This window comes from Elephantulus edwardii, unplaced genomic scaffold, assembly GCF_000299155.1.
Source record: "Elephantulus edwardii isolate Elephantulus edwardi_28Jun2011 unplaced genomic scaffold, EleEdw1.0 scaffold00005, whole genome shotgun sequence".
NCBI lineage: Eukaryota > Metazoa > Chordata > Mammalia > Macroscelidea > Macroscelididae > Elephantulus > Elephantulus edwardii.
The window spans coordinates 14986157-14998588 of record NW_006399755.1 but is presented as its reverse complement, the minus strand read 5'-3'; the positions used below and the strand labels follow the sequence as shown (position 1 = coordinate 14998588).

Below are 12432 nucleotides of genomic sequence, written 5' to 3'. Positions count from 1 at the left end.
GCAGCAGCTCCAGCTCCAGCTCCAGCTCCAGCTCCGAAGATTTCTCTGGGCACAGGCGGAGGAAGAAGGGACGCTCTCGAAAGAGCAAGAAGAAGTCTAAATCAAGAAGAAAGAGAACAGAGACCGAGTCCGAATCGTCGTCGTCGTCCTCATCCAGTGGCTCCACCGTCTCAAGCCACAGCCGCTCCAGCGTGAAGAAGGGCCCCACCACAGAAAGTGAGGGGGCTGGGGAGGCGCACCGGCACTCCAAGAAGGAAGAGAAGAAGCGCAAAAAAGAGGTGGACAGCCTGATGATGCGGTACCTGTACCGGCCAGAGAGTGACTAGCGCAGTAGGTGACACTAGCTTGGAGTGCAGCATGGCATGGCGTGTGCCACCTGTGTGAACTAACAGGCTCCCTATCCTGCCCACCACCACCACAGGCCCATCCGACATCCGATGGCTTCTCGGCCAGACATGGCCTTCCAGGGCCTCCTGGCTGCCTTAGAGAGCAGGGGCCAACTAAGCTGTTAGTCATTCTGAACCCAACCACCTGAACTCTCTGGAGACATTAATCACAGTACCAGTCTACCAAGACCTTATCCTATGCTAGGTACCGTCCTAAGTCCTTGCTGCATTTTACTAATTTAATCTTCACAATGCTTTGGTACCAAAAAAAAAGAAAGAAAGAAAGAAAGAAAACATCCCGTTTATTCATCTTGATTATTCTATCTCACTGGATGTCCACACCATGTTGCCTTTCTCCTGTTGATCAGCATTGAGGTGGTTTCCAATTTTTTTTTATATGTGGATAACTGAGTAAAAAGCCTTACTGACCTATGAACATGCACAAGAATCTTCTAAGACATCTACTTAGAAGGGAGAAGCAACCCTTAGTTGTACCAATGCAAAAATTTGTAAGAAAGTGTCAAATAATTGAGTGAAATAAACTGAAATATCCCAAAGGTTATTTTTGCCTGTTTCACCCAGAATGTCAGTCAGTTTTGCTTTATTTATTTTGAGACCCTTTTATTAATTGCATATAATTTCTTTTTTAAAATCTTTATTATTAATTTCAATGAAAATTTAGAGATTTTTGGGTTTCCGTTCATTCATTGTTGCACTTTTCTCCCCTCCCCACCTTCCCCCCTAGTATATTACCCTCTTGGAAAAGTAAAAGAAAAATTCTTTCATTGTTTTACAACCCCCCCCCCCAGGTCCACTCCACTATGCAGCCTTCGCTCTGAACCCCTGCCATGACAAAAATGCCTACTCACATATCCCTTTTAAACAGTTTTATGGGAAAATGTAGATGAAAGATATTTCCCCAATTGTAGAAATAACCAATAGTTTCAGTGTCGTCCCCACCCTTGACATGTGTGACTTGACCCACCCATTTCCCTGTTCCACCGTCATTCCCTTCTATTCCCATCTACTCCCTTCAACACCAATCTCCCACAATCCAGCCCTTGATTTGATTGCTTATGTTTCAAGCTTTCTGGGCTTCTGTGACTCTCAATGCCTCAAGCTGCTGCCAGTTTTTGTATGCTGTGGCCTGAGTTTAGGAGTCTGTAAGTCTAAATACGGGGTACTAATGTTAGGGAGAGGGGCTTCAGGCCTTTTGTTCATAGGGTCGCTATGAGTTGTGCTTGACTTGAAAGCAATCATCAACAACAACAATGCTAGGGAAGGCTTCCCATCTCAGACAGTTCTGAGGAAAAGTCCTTTCACTTGAATTTCTGCTCCTGAATCGACTTCTTTTGGCTTGGAGCTTCTTCTCTTCCATTTGCAGCACACTGTGGTTCCAAAGTCATCTGATACAGGCTATATATATAGTCTTTCCAATTACTTACTATGCATCAGAGAGTTGGACAGTGACCAAGGATGACAGAAGAAGAATTGATACCTTTGAGCTGTGGTGCTGGAAAAGAGTACTGAATATACCACAGACAGCTAGGAGAACAAACAAGTTTATCCTAGAGAGGGTAAAACCAAGCTGCTCCTTGAAGGCAAGGGTTCTGAAGCTTCATCTGACATACTTTGGACATGCTGCAAGGAGGGACCAGTCCTCGGAGAGGGACATCATACTTAGGAGAGTGGAGGGACAGCACAGAAGAGGAAGACCCTCTATGAGATGGATTGATTCAGTGAGTGGGGTGATGGGGTAAGGTGTGTCAGAGACAGTAAGATTGGCAGAGGATATATAGAACTGTTGTACATAGGGTCGCTATGAGTTGCAGGTGACTTGATGGCACATAACAACAACAAGTTTCCATTGAGTCAGAACCAGCTTTTAGAGGATTTTCAGAGGTTATAAACGGCATCAGAGGAGATTGCCTATCTTTCTCCCATAAAGCAGCTGATGGATTCAAACCAAGTACCTTTGGATTAGCAGCTCAACTTCTTACCACTAATCCACCAGAGCTCGCTAAAGGTTTTATAGACGTGACAAAAAAAGAGGGATGAAAGGTAGTTAGAAGAAGAAGAAAAAAAAAAGGGTAGTTAGACAAGTCTCAGAAAACTTCTTAAAAGCCTTTCCTAGGGTACATCTTTATTCAATGTTAGTCAAATGGTTCAAATTGTGTACACTATGTTTTTTAAAATAAAACTTCACAAAATAATCATAATCATCTGTTTACATAGTGATTGCTTTACAACAGTAGAATTAAGTAGTTGAGATTTAGACATTATTACCTGCAAAACCTTAAGTAGTTGTCATCTGGTTCTTGTAGTACACTATCAAAATATATTTGTAAATATTGTTTTCTTTTTAAAAATACACACAAACATGTATTTTGGGTAATTCTGTAATTCAATCTTAATGTGATTTCTTAAAATATTTTTCTCCTCAGAGAAGAAAGTAAACTAAAAGCTTGGAAGCCTAAGTTTTTGCTGTCAAAAGAAAACAAAGGGAAAAAATCTCCAGATGAACCAAAAAGGTAAGAACCCAAATGTGCCTCTCTTAGTATGTTACTAAATTTAATTCTGTTTCCTCATCTGCAACATGAGAATGACAATACCTGCATCATATTATAATTAAGATAATTAAAAGCAAGAATATGATAGTATAAAGTACCATATTACCTAGCTTCTTTATCATCGTCTCTATTGTGGAGTGGGAAGAAATTGAGTTAATCCTCATGAAACAATGAAAAATCTCAATCATTGAAGCTCCCTATAGGGTGTTGGAGTCAGTGAGACTGGCTCAAGACAGTACAGACTTCAGAGCTGTTGTACATAGGGTCATTATGAGTCCCAGGCAAATCTACAGCATGGAACAACAAAAAAGAAATAAATAAAAATCATTAATTAGAAGTGAAATGTAACTTGAAAAAAAGGAAATTAGTTACCATATTACAAAAAAAAATAAAAACAAACAACCCAACCCCAACCAAACAACAACAACAAAGAAACACAAAAAAACCATAGACAACCCCCACCCCCTAAAAACCCAAACACAACAAAACCAACCAACCACTGCCTTGGAGTTGATTCCAACTTACAGTCCCTTGATGGGGTTTTTAAGACCCATCTTATAATCTTTATAAGAGACTATCTTTCTTTCTCCCAGTGGTGTAGCTGGTAGATTTGAACAGCTGACCTTTTAGGTAGCACTGCAATATGCAATAAAAGAGATCCTTAGTCACCACAGAGTGAGACAAATTTCTCTGCAGTATTATTCTAGTGATAAATAAAGTGAACGTTAGAATTAATAAAGAATGCCTTCTCGGCTCACAGTCTAACCCTCAGCCACATGATTCCAGCTTCCAGCGTGCTGTTAGGGGCAGGTGGGGTGTTTCCTTCTCTCAGATAAGTCCATAGTATTCCATGCATGACTGTTCTCAATTGCTAGCATACAGGAGAGGATGTATTAGAATTTGTTTAACAAAAAATATCTTGGGGAAATCCTTGTTTAAATAGTCACTGAGCTGTGACCACTGTGTGTTCTGTCAGGTCCAGGAAACCTGTCCAGAAAGGCCTTCTGGGGCACCCTAAAATCAATCCAACATCAGTCTATGCCAAATCCAAGTGCACAGGTTGGCATGCAATGGCTCTTCCCCTAAATTTGTTTTCTTTGGGTTAAGCTTGATGTAACTTATTTTTCCAAAGGTGCAAGAATGTATCTTCAGATTAGAAAAGCAACTTTCCACTTTAAACTTACAGCAGTTGAATTTCTTCATACTTTTACAAAATCTCACATATATTTGCAGTGCATCGCCAAATAGAAGTACAAGAGAGAAACACGAGTGAAATTTTTAATTAAAAACCCTAAACTTACAAACTGGGGAGGAGGGTAGAGAGAATGGTGCAGCAATGAAGGAATGAAAACCCAAAATCCCTGTAAATGTTCATTAAAACTAATAAAATTTAATAATAATAAAAAAAAACCCTAAACTTGTCAGTATTTTGATGACAACAATTAAGTCTTTAAAGGAATTTTTTTTTCTAGTGCTGATTTCTTACAGGAAAACACTTTTTATTCTAAATTGAGTAAACTTAACTACATGGTAAATTTGAAGGTGCAATAATAAGTCTATCAACATTTCTGAAAATTGTTGTTATCAGTTTCTCTACACTCTTTGTTCCTTATTTAATAGTTCCTGCCATATATGATTCTTACCAGGTAAGAAACACTTTCTTCATTAGTATTAGTAATTTCATTATCCTTTTATGAAGAGAGCTCAGGTGCCACTGTCAGTAGGGACTTGCTATGCTAACTGAGAGGTGGTGCCTCTATAGAGGTTCGAATGCACCAGCAGCTCCATGGGAGAAAGACAGGCAATCTCCTCTCATGATTTGCAGCCTCTGAAACCTGCTTTTATGAATTAAAGCTATTTTAGGTAAAATTAGGGAATTGCAGGAATTGTGGTATTAGGCTATTACAGGCATGAAGGCATCTAAGACACCCCACGCAGACTTTGCACATTAAGGGAAGAGGGCAGCTGATAAACTTGTTGTTGTTGTTAGGTGCCGTCGAGTCGCCTGCGACTCATAGAGACCCTATGTACAACAACCCTAAACTCCACTCTGTCCTGTGCCAATCGCACTGTCTCTGACACTCCCATCCCAATTATCCCAGTCCCTGAATCAATCCACCTCATAGAGGGCCTTCCTCTCCTACGCTGTCCCTCCACCCTCCCAAGCATGGTGTCCCTCTCCAAGGACCAGTCTCTCCTCACAACATGTCCAAAGTATGTTAGACGGAGCCTCAGAATCCTTGCCTCCAAGGAGCCACCCGGTTTAACCCTTTCCAGGACAAATCTGTTTGTTTTCCTAGCAGTCCATGGTATTCTCAATACTCTTCTCCAGCACCACAGCTCAAAGGCATCAATTCTCCTTCTATCCTCCTTGGTCATTGTCCAACTCTCTGATGCATAACAGGTGATTGCGAAGACCATGGCCTGTATCAGACGCACCTTAGTCTCCAAAGAGATACCATTGCTCTTCAGCACTTTGGAGAGGTCCCTAACAGCAGACTTTCCCATGGCAATGCGCCTTTTAATTTCCTGGCTGCTGGTGCCAAGACTGTTGACTATGGAGCCACGCAAACTAAAGCTGTGTACAATCTCAATCTCTTCACCATCCATCCTGATGCTGCCAGTTGGTCCAGTGGTGAGATTCTTTGTCTTCTTGACATTGAGCCTCAATCCATATTGTAGGCTGCAGTCCTTGACATTCTGCAGCAGGCACTTCAGGTCCTCCTCAGTTTCAGCAAGCAGGGTTGTGTCATCTGCATTAACGCAGATTGTTGATAAATCGTCCACCAATCTTGACCCCACTTTTCTTCTCATAAAGCCCCGCCTCCCGGATAATCTGTTCAGCATATAGGTTGAAAAGGTATGGAGATAGGATGCATCCCTGGCGTACGCCCTTCCCAATTTTGAACCATGCAGTGCTCCCTTGCTCTGTTCTGATGACTTCCTCCTGGTCCAAGTATAAGTTTCGCATTAGAACGATCAAGTGTTCTGGGATTCCCATTCTTCTCAGAGTCAGCCACAGTTTGTTATGATCTACACAGTCAAATGCCTTTGCATAGTCAATGAAACACAGATAGACATTCCTCTGGTATTCTCTGCTTTCAGCCAAGATCCAGCTAACATCAGCTACAGTATCTCTAGTACCACGACCTCTTCTGAAATCAGCCTGGACTTCTGATTGTTCTCTGTTGATAAACTTAGAGAGATATATTTGCTCCAGATTATAAATTCCCTATGTACCATGCTAATGAAGTAAAATCTTATCCTTTAGATAGCAGAGAGCCCCTTTAAAAAAGTTTTCAATGAGACAGGGGCAAAATCAGTTACATTTGAGACAACTTGAGGCAGGTACAAATCGATGAGGAGAGACACAAGAAAGATGACGTTTCAGAGAAGTGGTGATAACCTGAAACATGACAGCTGTAGTTTTAAACAGTAAGAAACAGGGGAGATACTCTAGTTCAAACAAGGAATTTTTTCCTTCGGCTGATGTGGAAATGGCTAAAAGGCAGCTCTAACCCCATGTGAATAGTAGGAGAAAGGAAAAGGGAAGAGAAAAAATCTAATCAGCTTCTCCTGGCAGGTTAACCACTGTGATGTGCTGAAACCCTTGTGTATTTTGTGGCATCTATTTTGTCTCCCAAATTCCATCCTCCAAAATAACTCAACAAACAGAATAGTTCTCTGATAGAGTTATACACATTTCTGATTTTTTAATTTAGGTTAATTAGAAAACCACAAAATAATAGTCCTGGCATAGTTGACAGCATGTTGAGATACTAACCAAAACTATTGCCAGCTTCCCTGGATAAAGATGGGCTGTCTCCTGCCGTTAAGATTTATAGCATCAGAAATCCAACAAAGAGTCACTATGGGTGACTCAATGGCAACAAGATTGAGATTTTTATTTGTATTTACTGATGTGTTAATTAGTCTGAAGGTGAGTGAGAATGTTTATAAATTTGAGTTTGTGTGCTTTACAGTGTGATTACTCTTCTAATCTGATCCAAAGAAGCTTCTTATTTAAGTTATTAGACTGATTTTAAATTATTCCATATTACTGTCTTACAATTAAAAATACACACATTTTTAATTGTGGAGGAAAGGTAATTGCTATTTCTCACTTTGCTCAGCTATTCTGGCAATCTCTAGTCTAGTGCTATGAATATATATAATTATACTTGAGTTTATACTGAAATAGAATAACTTTGTAGACTTGGAAACTCAGAATTTTGATAAAATACTTTAACCTTACCTGCATATTTCTTGTTAGATTACCTCCTATTAATTTCTTCAGAACCAGAAACCAAAACTTGGAAAAGAAAATGGACAAAGAAGAAAAACTTTTTAGAAAAAGATTTGAGGTATGTTCAGATTTGAGGTATGACATTTAAAAAAAATAGAAATATTAACAACTCTTTTTAAAAGATCCTATACAGGGGGTATTCTCTGTTTTCTTGTGATAGAATCCTTTCCTTAAAAACTGGTGTTTTTCTTTTTTCCAGATACTTGCCAGTATTACCACACTGCTTATTCTGTTGAGGAAAAAACCCCTACATTGTTCTTTAAGTCTCTATATTCAAATCAAGTCCAAATTCCTCCAGGAAAAATTACTCCATCAGCTTAGTCTATATGCCTATTTTGCATATAGCCTTATATCATATGTTATGCATATATCTTGTACTTTAGAAAAAACAAATGCAAATAACACATTGCTGTAAAGTAAAAACTCACTCATAGCTGACCCTCCAGTGAGTTGTCAGAGGCTGTAAATCACATGGGAGGAGATTATCCGTCTTTCTCCTGAAGAGCAGCTGGGAGATGCGAGCCATCTATCTGGGTAGGCAGCACAACTCCTCAGCCAGTAGGCAACCAGCGCTCCTTCTACCTTGAACAGCACAGATGAATTTCAGTATAGCGCTCATAGCTCTCTCTCTCTCTCTCCACATGCGCAAATTCAGAACTAAACTTTTTCATTCCTTTTCAAGGGGAGATTCTGTCTCATTCATATTTGCTCCCCAGCTCTCAACATCAGATTGGACACACAGCAATGTTGGGTGAATGGATGAATGACAGATGAAACAAACAAAAGAAGATTAACTTCTGAATGAAGGCAGCAACGTCTGAAGTTAGTCCCTTGATGTTTATTTTGTCACCAAGAGTCCAATAGCCTCCATTATTCCAAAGTTTAAAAAATCTTTATTTAAAAAAAAAACCAAAACAAAACAACACACCCTACTTGACTTTAATTTTGGTGTTTAACAATTTGGGTGAACATTTACAGAGCAAATTGGATTTCCATTTAACAGTTAATACACAGTTTGTTTTCTAACTTTGAGTGCAAACCCTGCCATATAACATCAGCCTTCTACTCCCTTGCTCTGTTACCAGTCCCCTTGGTCCTGCTTACCTATCCCTTTCTGACTTCTGAGCTTCATTTCTAGGCAAATGCTGCCGCTTCATCTTGTATGATTGATTGTTCCCATAAGTGCATACCTGCCCAGCGTTTTGGTTGACTATATAGGTTAACTTCATTTGGCTGCAAATTGGGCCACAGAGGTGAGCACAGTTCCAGTCCTAAAGGGTATCTAAGAACAATAGTCTTAAGAACTGCATCAGTCTTTAGTAGGCCAGTGAGCCTAATATTATTTTTCATTTCATTCCCTATTTTCTCTCATTCTATCTGTGACCTCCTCTTGCGATCCCTTCCAGAGCAGTCAGCAGTGGTGGCTGGACACCAGGCAGTTCTTCTGGGCTCAAGGCTGTGGAGGTCGGGGTTCGTGTGGTCCTGGTATTTTTTTTTCCCCTTGCATTCTTTTTTTTTTTTATTTCTGATAGGGAGGAACCAATAGTTGCACCTTAGATAGGCACTCATAAACTTTAAAGAGCACAGTTACTACTCATCAAAGTAGGATGCAGACCATTATCTTTGTGAATTGTCGTGTCAGTTGACTCTAGTGTCCTCTAAGACTACAGCCTTGGGCCCCTAGGCCCGTTGGCCCCCTGACTCATTCTCTCATGTTGTCTGATTGTGGCTAAAAGGTTTTCACAGCTCTGCCCTCTGTAGGATCCACTATTGATGGATATATTTGTAGCACATATCAATACACATGTAGAAATATCATCTTTCTAATACACACACAACACATACATACATACATACACACACATCCATATTTTTATATTCATGGGTGTGGTCGCCTTTGTGTCCCTACCTTTGTTCAGCTTGAATGTCTCTCTATGTACTACAGATTGTTAGTACTGCTGTTGTCAGAATGTGTGTGTAATAGGATTGACCTTTGCTAACTTTAACTCTTTTGCCTCTCCCAGAGTCTCTTGTGCCTTGATCATTTTGTGATGACCTCTTGCTTGTGTTTTGTATTTCCTTCCACTCAAGTAAATTCTGACTCTCTCTTTTGAGATGGTGGGGGTGGATCTGGATACCTGAACAAAAGCTGTTTGCGTTGGAGTGTTTTTGTTTTGTTTTGTTTTTTAAGATGGAGTTATTTATCAAGGATGTAGTAGAAATAGAAACTGCCCAAGTAAATACCTAAACATATAAGCAGAAGTTCTTTCAAGGGGTAGAACGGTAAGCAGTTTGCAGGCAAAGCACAAAGTGCAGGGTGAAAATCAAGAGATTAAATAGAAAAAAGCAGCAAGAATTATGATGTGAAGAGCTTTAGATGCTATATTCAGAAGCTTAGACTTAAAGCATTTGACAGCAGGGAACTTTGGAAAGGCTTGGATAAACTTCCAAATTAAAGACATTGTCCTTCCACAGTCCTTAGCCCACTTCCTTTCCAGCCTGGTCCCAGTGCGGTGGTCCCACAAAGAAGGATGAAAAAGAAGAAGGATGAGAAGAAGAAAAGCTATTCTGCCATCAACAAAGTGGTAGAGAGTACACCATCAACATTCCTAAGTGCATCTGTGGAGTGGGATTTAAGAAGTGTGCCCCTCGGGCAATCAAGGAGATCCAGAAATTTGCCATGAAGCAGATGGGAACACCAGATGTTCACTTTGACACCAGGCTTAACAAAGCCACCTGGGGCAAAGGAATAAGGAATGTCCCATACCTCATCTGCATATCATTGTCCAGAAAATGTAATGAGGATGAAGATTCCCCAAACAAGCTGTATACACTGGTTACCCATGTACCTGTCACCACTTTGAAAAAATCCACAGATGGTCAATGTGAATGAAAACTAATAGATGATTATTAAATAAAGTTATAAAACTGTCTTAAAAATGACATTTCCTTTCAGAGCAAATCTCTCAAGCTTGTCTGAAATATTAATATTAGTGTAGTTACTTATTCATTATACTAACGTATGAGTCCTTGAGGATAAGGTTACCTGTCTTAACTTCATATGTCCTTTGCGTAGTGGAATAAAAATATTTAAACATCCAAAAACATTAATATTTTCTAATCTCTTACATTGGAAGCAGGAGTGGCATCTACTTCCATAATAGCTTGCCTCTGAAAACCCTATGAACCTGGAGAAAGGACAAAAGTTATACAGGAAGTGTCCAAGACTTTTGTTCATAGGGTTGCTATGAGTCGCCTGCAACTCGACGGCACTTAACAACAACAACAATCTCTTATAACCACTGACAGTTCTTTTTTGGTCAAAGATTGATTGATGTTTCTAGTCTACAAATTTATATAAAATGATCACCTGTAAAGCATGATGTTATTTGATTAGCTGAAAATAGAAGTGTAGTAATTGCTGGTCAAAATGTCCCATACAGCCTTCTGTTGATCTCTTCTCCACCCCCAACTAAATTTGTGGGCATGTCATGTGGAAGAAAGTCTATTTCCTTTTGTATATTATTCTATTCTTTAATATTACCTGAGCTGGATTTCTTTGGAATCCCTTGAACTCATAAATTAAACTTCACATCAGTTGTTTCATAAATGCCTACTTTTGGTCACAAGAGGGAGCTGAGAATTTGCCCACACACTCCATTACAGGTACCTTAAAGTACACCTGCTATAAGCATTATAGGAATGTATAAGCCTACCAAGAATGTAGGAGCTCTGGTGGCTTAGGAGGGAAGGAGCTGCACTACCAACCAAAACGCACATGGTTCGAATACACTAGTTCCTTCACCAGAGGATGGTCAGTCTCTTTCTATGCAATTTACAGCCTCTGAAAACCCAAGGGAGGATCAGCTATGAGTCGATTCCAACTCTGATAGTACTCAACAACAACAGCCTGGGGAGGTAGGATTGAAAGACAGGGCCATCTACAAATAGTAGGTATGAAAGAACATTGTAAATTGTAAGGCACCATGCAGACTTCAAAGAATTTGCTTCTCTCTTTTTGGTCTGTTGGTAACTTTATTATTGGAACAGTTAACATACTCCCACACAGTACTTAACATAGCCACACACTACAACCTTATTATTCACACAGGTTCATTCTAGTACAATTAGATAATGGGTGTGAAAACATTTTGAATGTATAATTGTACCAAATGTAAGCTGGTGGCATTTTGCTATTTCCCCCCTTGCTCTCCTTTCACTGAATAGTTTGCTATTATTTCCTTTCTACCCCCTTAGATGTTATTTAAACAGTATCTAATATGTTGGGTTTATTTTCAGGTTACTTTATTATGTCCTCCCTTAATTTTGTTACAGTGGAAAATTATAAAAACCACACAGGCGAGGTTTTGATTAGTACTTTCTCATTTCAGTATGACAAAGAGATTATTGTCATCAACACAGCAGTGGCACGTTCCTGTAATTCAAGAAAGGGAATATTTGATTTACCAATAACCCCTGGAGAAGAACTGGAAGTCATTGATATTGCTGAGCAGAATTTAGTCATATGTCGCAATTCGGAAGGCAAATGTAAGTTCAATGTTGAAGCACTCATACATTTCTTTAACTATTTTTTAAAAAACTAAAGCACTCTATAGTGTTCAGATAAGTAACAGTGAGTTTTGTTTCTATAGATGGACATGTGCTAATTGAACATCTAGATTTCAAGTAAGTGGCTTGCTTTGATTTTATAGTTCAGCTCATGAGTTCTAAATGTTTGATGCACAGTTGAATAGAGCAATCCCAAAGGAGGACTAATTTCTTGACATTCAAGGGGAAAGTTAAAAATTAGATATGCCGTGCTTTAATGAAGGAGCCTCAGCACAAAAGGCACTACCAACTGACTGGTGTGCTTTTCCAACCCAGACAGCAGCTTGTGGGGAGAAAGCCCTGACCATCATCTTCATGAAGGCTTCTTGTTGTAGTTAGCTGCCATGGAGCCAACATTTGAACCTGGTGTGACAGGAACCAGCCAGATGGTTTCCTAGGGCAGCACAGCCCATAGGAAGCTGCACCGCTAACCCAAAAGCTGCTCCTCTCTGAATCCACCAGGGGCTCTGAGGGAGAAAGATGGGCAAAATCCTCCATGTGACTGACAACCTCCAAAACCCCACTGGAGTGTCAGTCGTGAGTTGGTTTTGACTTGACAGCA

The 12432-nt window shown here is 39.9% G+C and overlaps 1 protein-coding gene and 1 pseudogene across 1 annotated transcript in view; both read left to right on the top strand.

Annotated features, from left to right (window-relative positions):
- The window catches only part of LOC102852542, a 6046-nt pseudogene extending 5720 nt beyond the window's left edge, over positions 1–326 (top strand).
- The window catches only part of LOC102843445 (chromosome unknown open reading frame, human C1orf168), a 125405-nt gene extending 113453 nt beyond the window's left edge, over positions 1–11952 (top strand). The window contains exons 13-16 of the mRNA XM_006879826.1: positions 2831–2917; positions 7230–7320; positions 11654–11810; positions 11915–11952. Coding sequence (XP_006879888.1) covers positions 2831–2917; positions 7230–7320; positions 11654–11810; positions 11915–11952 — 373 coding nt within the window. The remainder of the gene's footprint in view (positions 1–2830; positions 2918–7229; positions 7321–11653; positions 11811–11914) is intronic.
- Positions 11953–12432: the final 480 nt, after the last annotated feature.